This window comes from Mustela lutreola, chromosome 3 (assembly GCF_030435805.1).
Source record: "Mustela lutreola isolate mMusLut2 chromosome 3, mMusLut2.pri, whole genome shotgun sequence".
NCBI classification, from domain to species: Eukaryota; Metazoa; Chordata; class Mammalia; order Carnivora; family Mustelidae; genus Mustela; species Mustela lutreola.
Genome location: NC_081292.1, coordinates 33,326,899 through 33,347,999, shown reverse-complemented (window position 1 = coordinate 33,347,999; position 21,101 = coordinate 33,326,899). Strand labels below are relative to the sequence as shown.

Here is a 21,101-nt window from a genome sequence, read left to right as displayed (position 1 = left end):
CCTCATTCTACTTTGAATGTCGAGGACCTTAGAAAAAAATGTAATCAACCAACATCCAACCCATGCCAATATCCACAATTTGTAATTTGTATGCTATTTCTGAAGGAAGGTGTAGTTACTCTGAGAACCCAGCCTTTCTCTCTACTGCCTGCTTCTAGTACTTTTTCAACAGGGTGAGGAAAACAGGTCCTATGAAGGTGCTGTCATCTTCTCCCTTGAAGGTCAGGAGCAAGGGTGTGAGGGGACAAGCAAGCAGGTACACATCACTGGGTTTGTGGTAGGTACTCAACGAATACCTAGTATACCGAATGTACAGTACTCTTTTTAACCTGTCTTGCCCATTTCTTTCCAGCTTAACAGTGGATGATGGTGGTAAACAGCAGTAGAGATTAAAACCTCAAGAGCTTCTAGAAAGATCTCCCTTCATCCTAAGCTTATGTTCTCAGTCCTGGCTGATAACATAAGGACTGGTGCCCAAGGCAGGGCTGGGGCCCATGGAACCCTAACGCAGCCTCTTTGGTTTCTAGTCTCGTCCAAACTAATCCTGGAGCTCGGACAGACTGAGACAAGATGAAGTACTGTGGAGAACATCTAAACAACATGGTAAATCTGAGTGAAATCTACTAAGATCTGTATCTTGTAAACAGAGAATGTACTTTTTAAAAAAGTGTTCCTGGAACATTTAAAAAAAATGAGAAAGGATAATAAACTCCCCATATATTCCCAAATAATGCACATTACATTTTCTGATCTTGATACCATAAAAATGAAAATTAATGCAAGAATCAGAAAACAAGATTACTGCTCACACCAAAAATCCTATTATCTGAGGGAAAAAAAGAGCAAAGCAAAGAAAAAAGGAACAAACTTTCCTCTGTAAAACAACTTTTAGATTAAAGAGGAAATAAATACTGAAACTTCACAACACCTAGGATAAAAACCAACACCAATACATCCAAGTGATTCATCTTAAGCCGTGCTCAGAATTAAGTCTACACCTTAAATCTCATGTTAATAATTAGGAAGAAAGAATGAATGAAGTTCTAACTCAAAGAGTTAGGGAATAAAACAGCAAATGAACTAAGAAAAGCAAAAAGTAGGAAATTTATTCAAGTGAAAGTCAGTTAATTGGAAAACAGAAAAATTATAGAATATAGACATTCAAAACATACCACTCTGAGAGAAACAAAGAGTGTTTTAAAAGGTCAAATGTAAGCTATCTTAATTAAGAAAACAAAGGAGCAAACCTAATACACAAGGGAGAGCCATATGCACAAAAGAGAGATAACTGCTCAACTCTAGGCAATTAAATTTGAAAACCTGGGTGAAATGGATGACTTATGATCTCGGCTAAGATAGAAGAACTACACAGACCAATTACCAAAGATACCGACAAAGCTGTCAAAGAGCTACTTGCCAAACATCCATCAGACCCAGATAATTTCACTGAAATTTTAAGGAACATTTGTTCCAGTGCAATTTAAACTGTTCCAGAGCAAAGGAAAAGAAAGAAAGTTTGTAAATTCTCCAGCATAAAATTAATAACCAGACCTTGTAAAGACAGCACACGCACACAAACTATAGACTAATCTCATTGATGAATACAGTTGCAAATATCTGAAATAAAATATAATCTAGCAATATATTAAAATAATACACATGGCCAAGTAGTTTATTTCAGGAATGCAAGAATGGTTCAAAATTACAAAATATATTAATGAAGTTCATATTAAGAGATCAAAGGAGAAAAATCATATGATCATCTCTGTAGTGATAAGGAGTGTGATAAAATTCAACCTTCATTCGTGTTTTTTTTTTTTTAAACCATAGGGATCAATGGATACTCCTTAACATGGTTAACTCCTTAATATAACATGGTTATATTTAACATGATTCTAGAAGTACTATATTTAACATGATTCTTGAATTGCATTACAATGCAATTAAAATGTAAAGAGATAATGCAAACTGGGAGATAATTGTGTAACTGGAAAACACAAAAGAATTAAATAGTATTACTAACCATAAGAAAATGGCAGTCTGGTAACTAGGTAGAAAATTCATAAACAGAAATGACTTCCTTAATATTGGTATCAAAACTGATGAGATTCCAAAGATTAAACTCTTAAGAATATATAAGAGCTCCATAAAGTAAGATGTGAAACATGTCTGAAGGAAACAATAAAAAAAGCCTTGAAAGAATGGGCACCATTTTTAGATAAGTACCATGATTAAGACAGGAGCTTTAATGTGATGTTAAAATTTCCTAGGTTGATCTATAAAATTAAAACTGTCCCCCCCAATTATTAATGCATTTGTTTTGTGAAACTCAGTAGGTTGATTCTAAAGTTGAAACAGAAAAATAAGCAAGAATATTTGAAATATGTAAACATCAATTATTGAAACAGTGTAGGGCTAATATGTAAAGAAAGAAGGGTAGGGGCACCTGGGTGGCTCAGTGGTTAAGCATCTGTCTTGTCTGCCTTTGGCTCAGGTCATGATCTCAGGGTCCTGGGATCAAGCCCTGCATCAACAGGCTCCCTGCTTGGCGGGAAGCCTGCTTCTCCCTCTCCCGCTCCCCCTGCTTGTGTTCCCTCTCTTGCTGTCTCTCTCTCTGTCAAATAAATGAATAAAATCTTAAAAAAAAAAAAAAAAAAGGTAGATCAATTGAAGAGAATAAGAGTCCAGAAATATATCCAAGCAATATGTAAATTATCATATGCTAAAAGGGTCATTTCAAATAGTAAGGAAAGAATGCATTGTTTAGTAAAGAGCTTCAGGATAAAAGTAACTGGGGAAAAAAATGGAGCCTTGAATTCAGGACAGTTCATGATTTACATGAGAAAAATCAAGTAACAGAAATAGCCAACTTTAATATTTAAACTCAAGTAGATATATTTTTCCCTTAAAAAAAGGTGCAGAAAAAGTATGCATAGTATGATACAATTTGTATTACCATATATGGCATTTATCTGTATGGATACATTTATATAGCAACACAGTATCTATCTCGGGTATACAGAATCTGGGTTGGTACTGATCTCTTTGGAAAGGAACTAAAGGGTGGGTGTCAGGGATAGGGGAGAGACTTACTTTTTATTGTTTGAACCAGGAAGATGTATTAGTTAATTAAAAAAAGAAATTAAGACACATGCCAGAAATTAAAACCAAGAAGCCTATATAATATAGTATATTAATTAGCAGGTCCTAAACAAGATTAATTAGGTAATGTAAATTGGGCCAGGACAATATTCTCTAGGGGTCTGAAATGCATCTGAGAATCATAAAAAAAGAGACCTGATTGAGTTCTTGTATCTTTAAAGAAATATTAATTAAGAAACAGTGTTCTCAAAGGCCAATTTATTCAGTTCCTTAGGAATTTTGACCCTCGAGTGCTGGTACAACCTGCTACTTTACTATAAAGTGGTTAAGGAAGACTATCTACCCTCCGAGTTTTCTTCTAGACACACTGCGTATCTTACAGCCTGCAGCTGTATCTGTACCCAAATATTGCAAGAAAAATAAAGAGCAACTCTGATTTAAAAAGTACCTTGAGGCAATACAAAAAAAAATGATTTTAATTTCTGATACATATTAAAACATTTCAGTCAGTTCTTCCTGACAGCATAACACGACAGATACACAAGACCTCAAACATGCTTTAAAATGACATTCAGCAAAGTATTGAAAATTTAATAAATAGCAATAATCACACACAAATACATTTTCCATACTCAATCATTAAGCTACTAAAACAGACAGCTAAAGAATAAATAAACAAGAATTGACAATAAAAAAATATGCGGGGTTTGCAATTCATTCTACTTAAAAGAAGGGGGGGTCGATCCGAATGATTTCTTAATTTGCTTTTCGACATGTAGCATGACCCCCCATGAATAAAATATATTGAAAACCACTCTTACAATAATGTAGTCTTTAAATACAACAAATAAATATGAAACCAGCAAAGCAATTTCAAGTTGTAATAAAAATGCCCCCCCCCCCAAAGCTATGGAAATATATAGTCATTGTGATAGCAAATGACAGTATTTAAAGTGATAGTGCTTGTGCACTAAACTCATCTGTGACCTTGATATGATTTTAGTGCAAATCCCTAGGGTCCAATACAAGCATAACCCTGTACCAGGGAAGGACATTACCAGTTGGAACTTCTCTTGTACAATTTTTGTACATATTTTATAAAGTTCAAGATTTAATGCATAGTAGAATATCTTCATCTGTTTAATTCTGTCCCTAAATAGAAATGAAAAAAGAAATGATGGGATTTTACCATTTGGCTTGTACCATATTTGAGTATTAAAGTCAACATTAGAAAATCTATAAAAGTTTTGTTTTTGCCATTAATTTGTCTAGCTCTATCTAAATTTCACATCACTGAATGTTAAATGTAAGAGAAAAATTTTTAGACAGGGTTTTTCCCTTTGACAAGCTCCTATTATGATGAAATCCATTAATATTTGGACCAGTGTTACACAAATAAAAACATAGGTGAATATAAGGGGCCTTTTTTTGTACATTAACAACCTTAACATCTGGTATATTAAGTTGTAAGATGTATTGGCAAAAAGCATAAAGAGTTCAATGAAAAGAAGGTATTATTTTGTACAAACAAATGTTTTAACACAGGAGAGAGAGACTGACAGTCGGATGAGTTTCAGCAGCCATACTTCTACTGTGGACTACAGTACCAGGATAGAAACAATTAGGAACAAATGGAAGAACATTGCTGAACAATATGAATACATAATGCAATTTTAGCTGCTAAAATAGTAAACTCTAAAGTTCATAGAGTTACAAGTTGTTTAATTTAACCATGCAGGCTAACATATGGTAATAAGAAATCACCCTGCATCTTTTTTTGTTTTTAAATTAAAACCAGTTTAATTGTAAAGTTACAAAACAACGAACGGAGCAATCCCCCCCTTGTACACAACCCCCCTGGCTGCGATTCGTACCTAACAAAGTAACAAAGCCTCATCATCACTCGTCTCCTGTTTCAGCGTTGCTTCCAAGCAAGTGTCCGGGATCTGGGCAGTGTGGACGATGCCACAGCGCTCACAGGGGCCGTCTCGATTACTTGGCCTTCCTCCAGGGTTTGTCGCGCTGTACGGCTGTCTAAACCCTTGTCCTTGCTCTGAGGCAAGATCGAGAAGAGGTCTGGAGCAGTCGTTCACATCCAAGTCTGAAGCTCCATCAGAAACTGGGATCAGCATTTCGACATCATCATCATCTTCTCTGCCATGTGCCCCATTGTCAAGCTGTCTCAAAGGACTCTGGTTCTGATTTACGGAGCTGGATCTCCCTAACGTAAAACGTACCCAGCGCAGCCCCTGAGTCATACGACTGAGTGCACTTGTGAGCTGGTGACGTGCCGGACTCACACCCGGGGGCTCCACACTTGTCACATCCCTTCCGTTCTCTGTGTGACCGCCTCGGGTACTCTGAGTCGAGGAGCTTCCACTCGCTCCCACTGTTGCTTCGACTGCTGTTGTGGGAGGGACTTTCTGGGGCAAAGGAGCGGCAACCCCACCAGATGCTCCGGCCATATCTCTTCTCTCATTTTCTGTGTCTGTGTCGTCGGACTCCACGGAAAACAGACTTCTGTGAGTGTGACTTCTTTCAGGTTCTCTGCTGTTACTTTGACTAGGGACGACCTCATCTCCATCTGCTGAGACCAAAGCCAATGACCCTGAATGACGTGATCTTGCAAAATTAAAAATACGATTCCAAATGTTGCTGGATCTGCCTGCCATTGGAAGCCTGATTGAAGTAAATCCAAGCTGAGATCGTACTGCTAGCCTCAAGTTTTCCAAAACAGAAGCCTACAAAAAAAGAGAAAAGATCTTAAGATAGCTAACGATGAAGTGTGAAAATAAAAAACACCCTTTGAGTAAGAATGTGTTATGGTTAAAAATGCTATTATTGATTGCTAGGGTCTATGAAAGATGAATTAAATTCTCTCAACTATACAGGTTCATCTTACTACAGAATCTAATCTATAACTTGTTACCACTGATGACTTGGTTTAGAATTTCTTGACACTCCACTTTATATATGCGACTTTTAAAGTGATGTTTAATACCAATTACAACTGTTTTATTTTAAAACTGTACATTGTAATCCAATTCTAAAAGTGTACCAAAGTTGAAAAACAAAATTATTTGATACTCTAGCTAGGAAGGTAAACTAGGCCCTTTATCTATTCTACAACTTTAAAATTTTTTTTTTAAATTTTTTAAAGATTTTATTTATTTATTTGGCAGAGAGAAAGCAGGAGTGCATAAGTAGGGGAGAGGGAGAAGCAGGATCCCGGCTGAGCAGGGAGCCCGATGCAGCCAGGTCCCAGGACCCTGCGATTTTGATCTGAGCGGAAGGCAGTTGCTTAACCAACTGAGCCACCCAGGCGTCCCCCAACTTTTTTTTTTTAAACACAGAACAAGTTAGATTTGATTTACAAGACTGAAACTTTCTAAAATAAATGAAAGTGACATTTCACAGTTGGTTCTCAAGGATCTGTTGAATGAATGAACATTGAAGATTGATTTTTACTATCATAATAAAAGAATTAATTTATACAGCACAGGAAATAAACTAAAAAACACAATTTGCTTATAGCACTACACAATGGTATTTGAGACATGTGGACTCTTTTGAGTCTTTAAAGATTAAGTTTTATTTTCTACAGCTTAGCATTATGCATAAATTATATCTTTATTCTTTGAAAATTTGCTTTTTCCTAGATGAATACATTTATGGATTATTTTAAAGACATGCAACATTTATTTAAAACAGTTTTTAAGCTCCATCTAGTGGTTATTAAAAGGAGTATTCAAACTTGGAACAGACAGTTTTAGTGGCATTTGGTATTTAACACACAGTATTTCCGGGTAAGAATGGTGAGTTGATGTGCTCCCATTTCAATGGTGATATAATTTCCCTCTGCCAAAATGAATAGCTTTTGTCTTTACTTTCACAGAAGAAAAGAGGGAAAGGAAAGATATGACAGCATGTGCTCTTCACCTCTTCAAGATGGTTATTAAATTTACTTGTAAAACATAAACTCAGGAATATAATTTAGAGAAAGCAAAGAAACTACTTTCATAGGAATATTTAATAATCTAGCCTTAGTAAACCACAAATCGTCAGTAAGAAGTTTGAATATTAGCATACATAGATTTGCTAAACAAATTGAGATTTTCCTCAAATTAAGAAGTACCTAATTATAAATTAAAAAAAAAAAAAAGGTTCACATCCCTAAGGAACTTCTTCATACATGTGGTCCTCACCATTCAGTATTCAAGTTCTGAGGCTTTTGTGTGAGCACTGTTACACCCAGCAATGAACAGAAGGCTCTGCAGACAAGCTGGCCTTCTATGCAACTATGTCCCATCAAGATCAACAATGCTGACTTTCACATTACAGTCTGTCACAGCGAGGTGAAGTTTACTTACTTACAAGTCTGCTTAATTAAAATTAATTTAACAGATTCTATATGGGGATATCGTGAATGTTTTAAGAATAATTTTTTATCCTTCTTCAGTTTATGATGCAGAAGAAAGCCTTCTTTAGAAAGCATTTCTAGGGGTGCCTGGGTGGCTCAGTCGTTAAGCGTATGCCTTCCGCTCAGGTCATGATCTCAGAGTCCTGGGATCAAGCTCCGCACCAAGCCCCACACTGGGTTCCCTGATCGCTTGCTCCCTCTCACTCCCCTTGCTTGTGTTCCCCTCTCCCTGTCTCTCTCTGTGTCAAGTAAATGAATAAAATCTTAAAAAAGAAAAAGAAAAACAAAGCATTTCTATTTTTGAATGGGATAGTAATTGAGAATATTTTTCTTTTTAAAATCTTAAGAAAATTTGAGAATTTGTTACCAAAAGTTTTAAACTTGAAAGTTTAACCTCATAAACTGAATAAAATCTAGCTTACTATTCACAAATGTACTTTATTTTAAAACTTTGTTGAAGAATTCCCTCATAAGGGTAAATTATAAACCTAAAGAATGGTGTAGTATGTAGTAAAGAATTAAACCTTACCCCAGATGAGGTCTGACTTTTGCCCTCTACTTCTGGGACAGGATCTCTAAGCCCTTATAATGTCATCTCTAACGGGATGTCCTTGCCAAGGGTCCTGGGCCAGCCAGATACAGAGAATGCTCTGAGGGGGAGGTTCAAAGCCACACCAGCAATGTGAGGCAGGGTTGGTGCGCTGGGTCAGCAGATCAGCCACCTGTGCAGTTAATCGTACCTATGTGATGGAGCCCCAGCAAAAACTCTGGAGGCCCAGTCTTGGGTGAGCTTCCCTTGTGGCAATATTCTGTGCACAACCGTCATACCCCTGCGTTGAGAGAGTAACACTGTCTTTATGGGGAGAGGAGAACTGGTAGATCCATGTTTGGTACCCTCCTGAACCCTGTTCTATGTGTCTTTTCCTTTGGCTGATTTAATCTAGGTCCTTCCCTGTAATAAACCATAACCGTGAGTATAACAGCTTTTTGTGTGTTTTAAGTCCATGCAGTGATTGTCAAAACTGAAAATCATTTTGGGAACCCCTGAACTTGTAATTTCTACAAAGATGAGACCTGCCTTGTGTAGACTGTGCTTCCTCTAACTCCACAACTGGCTACAGGGGGGTGGGGTACAGTGGGAGACGGAGGGAGAAAATCACCAGGGGACTTCCGCACTGAGCAAGGAGCTGGAAGTGGAGACTGATTCCATGACCCTGAGATAATGACCTGATCTGAAACTGAGAGTCAGACACTTCACCAACTGAGCCACCCAGGCACCCCATTCTTATGCTCTTATGAGCCCTGGTATAACTGAAGCATTGAAAAAGAAGGGAAAGACAGGAAAGAAAGGAAGAAACAATTATACTGACTGATTGATTGATTATAGGCTCCAAGCTCTGCATGGAGCACATTCTGGGGCTCAAACTTAAGACCCTGAGATCAAGACCTGAACTGCGATCAAGACTCGGACATTTAACTGGACTGGGCCACCCACCCAGTCATTCCTGAAAAAGAAATTTTTTACAAAGTGCTAATAGAAATTTAAAAAATTTAGAAACATTAATAAAGAATAAGTGACTATTTAAAGAAAAGGAAATGAATTCTTAAACACTATAAGATCTAGCTGTGAAGTTTTCCCTCAAGTCAGGTGGAAATGTTACTTAATTGCAACTACTTGTATTTATTAACTGGTTAATCTAGCATGTTACTAATATATTACTAGCATCCTGATTTTAATATTCATTCTTAATCTTCTAGATGTTTAGTTCAAGAAAATAACTTACCAAACTTTACTTCTGAATTTTAATGCACCAAATCATCCTAAACAGTAAAATGCTTAAGAATTGCATAACTAGGGCGCCTGGGTGGCTCAGTGGGTTAAGCCGCTGCCTTCGGCTCAGGTCATGATCTCAGGGTCCTGGGATCAAGTCCCGCATCGGGCTCTCTGCTCGGCAGGGAGCCTGCTTCCTCCTCTCTCTCTCTCTGCCTGCCTCTATGCCTACTTGTGATCTCTCTCTCTGTCAAATAAATAAAATCTTAAAAAAAAAGAATTGCATAACTAAATCAGAAGAATAAAAAACTGATTTTGTAGCATTTGTTAAAATACAATGAAACAAATAAAATTTCAAGTTCTCCATATATTTAATCCTTGATTTTACTGCAAATATTAAGACAAAAGTCCTTTATTATATACACAAATAAAGAATTCATTTTATGAAACAGAAATCATAAATTGCAACATACTTGATTAGGTGAACAAACAGGAAAATCTTCAACTGGTGGAATTAAACCCTGAGCGATCAGTTGTCCATAGGAGGGAGGAGCTTCTCTTCTTAGCAATTCTGCTTCCACTCTTGACAACTGTGTTTCAAATGACCTTTGAGAGAAAACAGGGGGATAAAAAGGGTTAAAAAAAAGGCAAGTTAAACTAATAATTTTTTAATCAACGATGAAGATAATCTGAACCTTAGTATTCTGGCCATTTTTTAAGCTTAGTCCACCAACATTTATTGACTATGCAGTTTCTACACTGAAAATACAAAGATAAAGAAGACAGTCTATCCTCATGGGGCTTTATACCAGGAGCCTGAATCACTAAGTTTTAATGAATTAGGAATCCCCACAAACGGTAAAGGTATTTAGATCTTTAAACCCCTAAGAACATAAAGGGGCGTTGGATTTTGGTGAAAGTAATTATCAAATTCAATACATTTAGTTTACAGATGAGGAAAAGAGTGAAAGGAGTCACTAATACACTTTCTGGCACAGCTTGTTCTTAAACTCAAGATCTCAGATTCTTCTCTGAGCTCTTATGCTGCAACGTAGTAAGAAGTCTTCTGACCACTTATACTTGTCCAAAGAAAAGAGTCAGCATGATTACTTTGATTCTGTGCATCTATTTGCTTAGCTGCCTGGGACATGAATTTTTTTTTTTTTTACAATTTTACAATATTTACAAATTTACAATATTTTTTACATTTGTAATTCTCCTGGAACATAGGGTCACTGTCTCCATAATAGCCTCCTAAGGGACCTCTTTCTCCACCATCAGCTTCTCCTACGTCCAGTCTATCCTGTACTACACGGAAGAAAACCTTCCCTGAAGGTCACCCTTTAATACTTGACCATTTCTTACTTAACTGAGAACTCTGACACATGGCTCTTACGGTTGCCCACAACATGACACTGGCCCCGTGTTCCAAGTTTTACCTTTTAGCCCTTCATATGTAGCTTTGGCTCCAGACACACTGAACTATGTGCAACTTTCTCAAGCAATGTTGGGGATCCCGACTTCTACGCATTTTCCCAGGCGAATTTTTTTCAACTACAATACCTTCTCCCTATCTACGTTCTACTTACAGATTTCAAATGGCGCTTCTTCAATAAAAGCCTTTCCAAATCCTCTCATCAAATTGAGTATCTTTCGCCTTTTTTACCACTTTGTTTTATAGCTCTTACATCATTTATGTTTTTGTCATCTTATTCCACCCGCCAGTGACTTTCTGCTAACAGTAAAGTGCCTGTGAGATTATGCCTTGTCCATTTTTCTACTCATCTGTATAGTGCTTTGAACATAATAGGTTCTCAAATGTTTGCAATTGCTGATTTCATATGTATAAAAACTCAGGGTAAAACCTTCAAACTGAGAACTGCAGCTTGCAAAGTTTCTATAAAACAGATTAATCTGAAAATAGAAACTGGTAATTACAGATTGGCTTTTCTCTCCTTGTAACTCAAAGTATTTACTAGTTGTTTTTTTTTTTTTTTAAAGATTTCATTTATTTATTTGACAGAGAGAGATCACAAGTAGGCAAAGAGGCAGGCAAAGAGAGAGGAAGGGAAGCAGGCTCCCTGCTGAGCAGAGAGCCTGATGCGGGACTCGATCCCAGGACCCTGAGATCATGACCTGAGCGGAAGGCAGCGGCTTAACCCACTGAGCCACCCAGGCGCCCTATTTACTAGTTTTTAAAATGTGTTTAGCCTCTTGAGTCCTAATCTTTTCATAGTCATTTCATAAATCATGAAAGATAATTATTTTCAAAAATAGTATAAAACCAAAGTCTATTGCTGATCACATTAAAGTTCTGTTGCAAACACTGGGACCATGTTTACTGTAGCAGGCACAACCACTACAGTTTCGTCTCGATACTGACCTTCGTTCAAACATTCTCAGAGAATAGAGCTTACAGGTACATCCCAACGCAATGACCAGTAACAGGCCGCAGATAAGGCTCCCTATGACGGCTGCAGTTATGACTCTGGTAGGCACAATCACCGGGCAATTCTCCTCATCGCTGCCATCACCGCAGTCATCCTGGGAATCACACACCCAGCTTTCAAACACACAACGGTTGTTTTTACAGTGAAAATTTCCTGGCTGGCAAAAAAAGCAGTTTTTTTCATCTGAGCCATTTGGGCAATGATTCTGGTAGTTGCAGCGATCAGAACGAGGGTAACAGACACCGTTTCGGGAACATGGGAATTCTTCCTTTTGGCACATGGTGCAATTTATTTCATCCCTTCCGTTTGGGCAATGCCAATACCCATCACAGCGCTGCGGTTCTGTGTAACACCCCCAGTTACCCCCACAGGGTATTTCCCAAGGCAAACAGAAGCCATCTACTTGGTAAGTGGCATTAAATCCCCTTGCAGCATTCACTTTGTCGGCACAAAAATGGACCCTGATCTGTCCGGAAGAAGACACAACTGTAAGAGGTGCATGAGAATCAAAAGCCGTTAAGACTCGCAAAAGCTTGTGTGGATTCTCCTCTAATCCATCGTATATTTTGACATAATCGCCATACCCAGTCCCATCGAGTTTAAAGTCGGTGAAGCGTAAAATGACTTTACGATGATCACCCGTGTCTATTAACCAGGTGCAGTTGCTTCCAGGAGGGTAGAAATCTGGATAATTGGGAGAATTGAAAGTACCGTAGAAATATTTGAGCCACTGCCCACAGGTTGGCATGTCACAGTCGATCTCGTCTCCGAGGTCCAGACAGTCAATGTTGCCGTCGCATTTTAAAGATTCGGGGAGGCAAGTGTAAACCTTGGTGAACCGAGACAGACACTGGAACTGGTTGTAGGCACAGGGCTGAAAGGAAGCGGCCGTCGGGGTGTCGGCCTCCCGCGCGCAGACCTGCTCGTCAGACCCATCTCCGCACTCGTCCATGCTGTTGCATTTCCAGGTTTCGGGGATACACTTGCCGTTGCCACAGCGGAACTGATCGCAAGCACAGCTGGGTTCTTCGGATTTCCCTGGGAGGGCATGGGGAGGACGGAGATGGACAGGGAAAGGGGGAAAAACCACTCTTTAAAAGATACGAACAGCAAGTGGTATTTTTATAATAAACATTAACTAAGTCCCAATGATTGGGGTTTAAAAAAAATCTTATTTTAAAAAATAGGTTCTAATGGCAAATTAATATCAGCTCAACAATTAATATTGGCTTAATTCAATTTATTAAACACCTATTGTTTGTTCCATGAAGACCTCTGTGTTTTGACTTCAAGTGAAGAGCACACAAACCAGGGGTTGCTGGAGGGAGGTGGGTAGAGGGATGGCTTAACTGGGTGGTGGGGAGTAAGGGGGCACTTGCTGTGACAAGAGCACCCCGTGTTGTATATAAGTGACGACTCACTAAATTCTCCTCCTGAAATCAACTTTATGCTGTGTTAACATGTTAAACTGGAATTGAAATAAAAACTTGGGAAAACAAAGGGGAGGAGAACAATTTTGCTTTTACAGACAGTTATTTTATTGTAGAACACTTAGTAATCTAAGATACATGAGCCAATAGACTATACTGCCTAAAATTTTAAAATAATTTATTGTATAAACAGCATTAGAATGGTAGACATATTGAAATAGAGAAAAATTCACCCACAATAATCACCTTTCCAAATCAATTTTTTCATTTTTCATATTCTTTTCTAGTTATTATATGTATACAATATTTTGCTATGTATCATACAGCATATACTAGTTTTCAATCCTATTATTTAGACCCAAATTTCTGCTAAGATTATCCTAAGATTAACTTTATATATGGTTGGTAATGTTTCATGTATCATAACACAACACTTCCATTTTATAATTCTCTTGTTTTACATAAATGCTGCATGAATCCCAGATAAAGATAAAAATTTATCATCAAAATAGTAAGGGGAAAGAGAAAAAAACTTGAAATGCCTATAAAATTCTAATTATTGAAGTGTCCCATCCTAAACATACACCAATAACGAGGTAGGGGAAGAAAATCAAACATTATGTACTTATGGTCCCCAAAACTAACAATGTTTAAGATAATACTTACTTCTCCATTAACAATTTACTTATTGGTAAAGAGGTGACAGAAAATGTGCTTCAGAAGTTATGTATTACAAAGAGTGGGTTTTTAAGAAAAAAGAGAAAAAGCTGCATATTTGGTGAAAGACGATTACAAATTTTAGAAGATGTAAAATGATTTTCAGCAAAAAGTATATATAATTCTAATACTCTGATTTATACACATATGTATGATCTGGCCACACTTTTTGAAAGAAAAGATTCAGAGATTCAGAGTAGTATAGGAAGACTTCTGATACTATAAGTCACAGAAGTGAGATGAAATGTCTTTCCTGTGAAGCTGTAAAGACAATGGTCAGACACAAAAATACATTCTGAAGTAATTTTCAGAGTATCAGTAAACACTTAAGGGAAAAAAAGTTACTTTTAAAATAAGTGCATTTAAATATTTAAAAAGAAAGTTGACCTCAGATTATAAAATTGATCATTTTATTAGAATATACAAAACACTCTTCTAAGACTGTGCTCTAGGGCATCTGAACCTTCTTCAATGTCAATAGCCTTGAGGCTTAGTCACAATTAAATGGATATTGTTTTAGAAGACTGGCCCCAAAGTGACTCAGTACTTAATAAAACGGAATTCTGTTCATTATCGTTCTTTTTTAAAAACACACCTGAAAAATATGCCAGTCTGAAACCCTTTCTAGAGATACTATCATCGGAATGGAACCTGATCCAGACGTGGTCTTGGGAAGAAATATACGGTGGTGGAACTGTGGAACCACAAGCTCTGTAACTTTCAATGTTCTTGTAGGTTTCTATCGTCAACCAGTCCAAACTGCATCTTCTGGACCCCTGAATATCAAAATCCTGAAAACTAGAAATAAAAAGTCAGAAAAGGCTATTAATAAGGGCAATTTTGGAAAAAATTTTATAATAATACAGTATTACTGAGGACTTTACTATAAGCCTCCATATTGATTGATTCTCCTGGGTTTTGCGGGCATACAACCATATCATCAGCAAACAATAACACTGTTTCTATGTTCCTCATGTTTATATCTCTTTACCAGATTCTCAAAGAATACTTCTTCATAAGTAATACCCGATTCCAAAATAATGCTAAAAAAACCCCTCAGGTAAAATAGTTGGCACCTTGTTTCTTTTTCTTCTGTTTGTGTTTAGGAAGGATCACTTCTAATTCAGAATATCCTAATTGTCCTGTATTTGAACTAGAAATGCCACTCCGTATTCTGATAAACTGAAGTATACACAGAGAAAGTCAGCTTCTTCTTAGATTAGACTGGTTCATTTGCTTGCTTAGTAAAAAGTTTACAGCTTTCATTTTCAGGAGAGCAAATAGCACGAGGAAAGTAAAAAAAGTAAAAATGAACAATCAATCTTTATCAGAGAAAAAAATCTCCAAGTTTGTGAATATATTTTTTTTCAGAAGTTCTGTAAAAGTCAAAGATTGACTTGTAGTTCACAAAATATGGGCATGCAAAAGAAGTCAAAAGCACATACAAATTTAGCTACTGCTATGAAAAAAGAGAAACTAAAATACTATTCTCCAATAACATGTCTCCATCAAGAAAGGAATATGTGAATTTATTTTCTTGCCTCTGTCTTAAACTGTGATAATGAAATTAATTTTCCAAGGATTTTTACATCAGGATATTTCCTCTTTAAATAGTCTGAGTAACTATAACAAAGATTGACAGATAATTTGACTGTTTCTAGTTTTTATTATGAACAATGCTTTAAAGAATCCTTATACAGGTATCTCTACACGAGCAAATAATTCTCTCAGACAAATTTTTCTAGAAGTAGAATTGCTAGGTCAAAGACAAAATTCCACTTTAAATCTGACAGACACTGACAGAAATATTTATACCAACTAATTTCCATTGAGTTTTATGAAAGAACCTTATACTCCATGATTCTGGAAAACTGGGATATTCTTTTTAAAAAACTGCCAATTATTTTGCTTTTCCTTATTTACTGATATTGAAACACTTTTTCCTATGTTTACTATTTCTTTTCCTATGAATTGCTTTGTTATATCATCCTTCATCTATTAGAAATTTTTCTTATTTACTTAAAAATTCTCTATGTGGTATAAACATGTACCTATTAGGGGGCATGTCTATAATGCAAGATATATGTACAGATATCTACCCCACATTCTCTCCAGTAGGTGGTGATGTCAGTCCTTTTAACCTCAGCCATTAGTCGTGTGAACTGACCTCTCTCACTGGTTTTACGTGCACTTCCCTGAAGACTAATGTTAACATCTTTTCATGTGCTTATTGGCCATTCTTACATCTTCTGTGAAGTGTCTGTTCAAGCATTTAGCCCATTAAAAAAAAAAAAACTGGGTTGTTTTCTCAAGTTATAAAAATGAATTTTATATTCTGGACTCAAGTTTTTTGTTAGATATGTATATTGCTAATATTTTCTTCTGGTTTCTATGGATGGCCTTTTCATTTTCTTAATGGTATCATTAAAACAGAGGTTTTTAATTTTAGTTTTGATGAAGCCTAATTTATTTTTCCCTTTATGTTTAGTATTTTTAGTGTCCTCTCTAAAATACCTTTGCCTGAGCCAAGATACTCAATAATGTTTTCTTCCATTCTTCCAGTATTTTAGAGTTTTAGCTTTTACGTTCCTATCTAGGATTTATCTTGAATTCATTTTTGTGTGTTCTCAGGGATGGGTCAAGATTTCTACACTTACTTCATTTTATCATGCAGGGAACATCCTGGTCTGGTCACCACGCACTTGTGGAGGTTTGGTTCAGGTTTGCCCTTAAGTCTTAGGTGAATTCTTAATTTTAGGACGTTGTCTTTCCTGATAATGTATGACATTTCCATGGTTTCAATAAAATCCCAAGGTATTTACCAAGGTCCTGAAACTCAGCAGGCTCCAGACTCCAAACTCTGCCTCAGCAGCAGTGCACAGCTGCTGAAATCTTGGAGCAGCTTTTTCTACCAGGTTCCTTAGCGTCTCTTAAGCATGCACAGCTCAGAAAAGAGAAAAAAATCTGAGGAGAATTTATACGTAGATATAAGGGCTTCCTACACTGGGGCTCTCTCCTTTCTGGGATTTGCCTTTTCAATTTCCAGCTACTCTGATAGCCTCAACTCCAACCTGTGATACCACCACCTCAAGCACACAAGACTGAGTTCTAGTTACTCCATTCTGCCTGGGGAGCTAACAGGAAGAAAACGTAGCTCACTACCGTGGATCCCTTCTTTCAAGGGCTTAATTCCCTCTGGTTTCTGTCAGCTTCTGATTATTTTCCAGGACTTATGAGTAGTTTTTAAAAAACTTTTATCCAAAGTTGATAATGGTTTATGAGTGGGCTAGTCAGTTTTAAGCCTAAGGAATCCCTTAATACACTTTTATCCACTAAAATGTTTAAGATTGAGGAAAGCAGGATCCTTGCCCAGAACAAAAGAAAGGATCAATGAATACCTATTCACATATACACTCTTGGATTTGGTTTGCTAATATTTCCTTTAGGACTGTTAAAATACATTTAAAAGTAAAATTAATTTTCAGGTTTTCTTTTTTTTAATACTTCATAGGTTTATATAACAAAGACAATGATCACATACCCATGCCCTGTGCCTGTTTAAAGAATAGCTCTAAGGTGGAAATTTTCAATTTCTTTGTTTTTTGCCTTAATCAGCTTTCCCTAACCTTTTGAGTCACTTTTGAGAATTTAAATTTCTGTAGAAATCATTTTATCTTGATAGTAAAATTCATTACAAAGCTGCAAATGGCATTTTCTTATATTAAAATCTTTTTTCCCCCGTATCTGTGGGCTTTATATTTGCTTGGATTTTCTATGGAGATAAGCACAGTAGTGGCAAACAAGGAGAGTTTCATCTCTTCCTTCCTATTTTTCATATTGTTCCTTTCTATTTATTGTCCTGTTGCATGGAGACTCGGTGTTCTAGTATAAGCAGTGAAAGCAAGCATTGTCTTCCTGGCCCTTGGTACTAAAATTAACTTCAATATTAAATTTGATTAAAAATTGTTTTAACAAATACCTTTTATCAGGTTAAAGAATTCCTTATCTATTCATTTAGTAACAACCACCTGGAAAACTACTTAGGTTTAGCATCTTTTTCTGAATGCTGATTCAATTTCTTTAGTGAAATCAATTCTTAAATCATTTTTGGTAATTTACATTTTCTAGAAAATGGTCCAATTCATCAAATTATATGACAGAGTTACCACAAACCATTCATAATACCCTAATATTACCTTATGACTTCAGAAGTCTCTATTATTATATTTATAATTTATAGGCATTTTTGCTCATTCTTACTAGTACCTTTTCTCTTTTCTCTTCAGTCTTGCCTTGAGATTTATTTTCCCAAGGTTTCCAGAAAGCCAGTTTTTTTATTTTATTGAATCATATTGTTTATTCTTTTTTTTTTTTTTAAGATTTTTAAATTTATTTTTTTGATAGACAGAGATCACAAGCAGGCAGAGAGGCAGAGGGAAGCAGGCTCCCCGCCAAGCAGAGAGCCCCATGAGGGGCTCCATCCCAGGAGTCTGGGATCATGACCTGAGCTGAAGGCAGTGGCTTTAACCCACTGAGCTACCCAGGCGCCCCTGTTTATTCTTTCTGTTTAATTATTTTCTGGTCTTCTCTTACTACTTTTTCTACTTAAGATTCACCCTATAGTTTCCTTCTATATGCTTATGTAAATTCTGAGCTCATTTATTTTCCATTCTGCTTATTTTTAAGTCAATGCATTCAAGCTGTAGATTTTTCACTAAGTACTCTATCAATGTGTTCCAACAGTTTTAATATGTAATACTTTCATTATGGCTATTTTCAAAATATTTTATGAGTTCTACTGTGATTTTCAGCATTAGTGCAGGAGTTATTTAGGAATATGCTTTCAAACATAATGTGTTTTGTTGTTACTTCCCCCTAGTTTTTTATTGTGGCTTCTTATATAACTGCATTGTGGTCAGGGAACACAATCTGAATGATGCAAAGTCTGGGAAATGGAATTCAGAATTCCTTTGTGGTTTAACACATAATCAATTTTTTAATAAATGTTCCCTATGTTTTTGAAAAAAAATGTATATTCTCTATTCACGGAAATAAATATAAACATACACATATGTAAAATACATGTTCCTAATAGATCAAGCTTGTTAATTTTTGTTTATCAAATATTCTGTCTTTACTATTTTTGTTTAATCTAAGGAATTCTGATTAAAGATATGTTTATTAACTTCCACTAACTGGATCAAACTTGGTAATTCTCCATATTTTTCTGTTTTGCACGTATTTTAGGCTATGTTATGAGGTATACAAAGTTTATCATGATTCCATTCCCTAGTGGATTGTTACTAGTATTTTGTGTCTTAAGCTCAATTACACCTAATGTTAATCTTCCTACACTAGCTTTCTCTTTATCAGTATATCCAAAGCTAATCTTTTTCTATTATCCGTCTCCAAACTGCGTTTATTTTAGGTATGTTCTTAGAAGCCCTTTATAGGAGGGTCATACCAATCAACGAACCAATAAACCTGATCAGACTGTCTTTTAAAGGTTAAATGAGTTTTTTATTGAACACTCTTCTATTGGGGGAGATTCTTCATTTTCCTCCTTTCCTGTGTTCTTTTGTATTCACAGGCTTTGTTTTTGGTTTTCTTCAAGTTTCTTTTACTTTACCAGATACTCAAGATTGCTCTATTTTTTCAGTAGTTATCTTTTCGATGTAATTCAAATACTAAAACGAACTTCTGTTCTAATAAAGCCCAAGTGGGAGTATTCTGTGTTTCTATTTGCCTCTCAAATTCTCAGTTTGGTGGAAAAATTTACAACTTTACTTTCACCAATCTCTAACTGAAATTTTGCATTCCACTTATGAATATAAACAACAAACCACGATAGTATTTACAGTACATGTCACTAGCACAGATCATAGATAATTACACATTACATTTCAGCTTTAATAGATATCTAGAATAACTATTTACAGTCAAAAATCACCTTGAAACTACAGTAGCTATTAGAACCATCACTTCCTAATATGTTAATAAGCATATATTACTATAATACAAACAGGTAAAAATATCTCATAGCGATACTTTGATATAATTGGCTCCATTTGTGATAATATGTATTCTGATTTGTGAGTTTAAAAACATTCTAGGAAAGGATCTACTACTAAAGTGTTCACAGCATAAAAAAAATTAAGCAAGGGGCACCTGGGTGGCTCAGTCAGTTAAGCAACTGCCTTTCTGCTCAGGTCATGATCCTGGAGTCCCGGGACTGAGCCCCACATCAGCCTCCCTACTCGGTGGGGAGTCTGCTTCTTCCTCTGACCTCTCTTCTCTCATGCTCTCTCTCTCTCTCTGCCCCTCCCTCCCTCTCAAATAAATAAATAAAATATTTAAAAAAAAATTAAGGAAAAAAAACTCTGGTGCACTTGTGATGAGCAGTGGGTGATGTGAAGAATGGCTGAGTCACTGTATTACACACCTGAAACTAATATAACACTGTGTGCTAATTGTACTGGAATTACAATAAATAAAAACAAAATAATAAAGTTTATCACATCTGGAGTAAATCTGTATTTGGGTTTTGTTGGCTTTTTGTTAGTATTAATATTTTCCATACATTCTGGAAATAGGGCTCATTCTGTAGAAGCTCTTCTGGTTCTCTCTTGCTCCTTTTCATCCACTCTCTTTCTGTTCTCCCTCATCTGTGTTGTCCTACGTGCTGTAGCTACGTTCACCTGGGCCTCCATTCCAGAGGTGGTTCAGAGCATTACAGAGCCTGTCGTGGAGTCAGCAGGTACCCTGGTTAAATTCTGATGTATAAGGGTATGTCCTCCATCTCTCTAAGCTTTCAGTCCCATTCAAGTTCAGGCAGTGGACAGTGATTAATGCAGGTTTGTTTCAGCATTTTTAAAAAAAAAATTTTTTTTTAATTAATTTTTAAACTTTTTTTTTTAAAATTTTATTTATTTGTCAGAGAGAGAGAGAGGGAGAGAGAGCGAGCACAGGCAGACAGAATGGCAGGCAGAGGCAGAGGGAGAAACAGGCTCCCTGCCGAGCAAGGAGCCCGATGTGGGACTCGATCCCAAGATGCTGGGATCATGACCTGAGCCGAAGGCAGCTGATTAACCAACTGAGCCATCCAGGCGTCCCCCCCAAAATTTAATTTTTATTTAAATTTAGCTAACATATAGCTTATTATTAGTTTCAGAGAGAGAGTTCAGTGATTCCTCAGTCTTATATAACACCCA

At 36.5% G+C, this 21,101-nt stretch overlaps 1 protein-coding gene across 2 annotated transcripts in view; it reads right to left on the bottom strand.

The window, feature by feature from the left end:
* Positions 1-3,553: 3,553 nt before the first annotated feature.
* Positions 3,554-21,101, bottom strand: part of LRP12 (LDL receptor related protein 12) — a 71,900-nt gene continuing 54,352 nt past the window's right edge. Inside the window, exons 4-8 of one of the 2 annotated variants that reach the window (XM_059165806.1) lie at positions 14,486-14,688; positions 11,677-12,781; positions 9,767-9,899; positions 4,977-5,843; positions 3,554-4,254 (exon numbers count right to left, since the gene is read on the bottom strand). In XM_059165806.1, the coding sequence (XP_059021789.1) occupies positions 4,977-5,843; positions 9,767-9,899; positions 11,677-12,781; positions 14,486-14,688 (2,308 nt within the window). In that variant the 3' untranslated portion in view covers positions 3,554-4,254. Of the gene's footprint in view, positions 5,844-9,766; positions 9,900-11,676; positions 12,782-14,485; positions 14,689-21,101 lie in introns of both variants that reach the window. The other variant, XM_059165807.1, reaches the window with a different exon arrangement.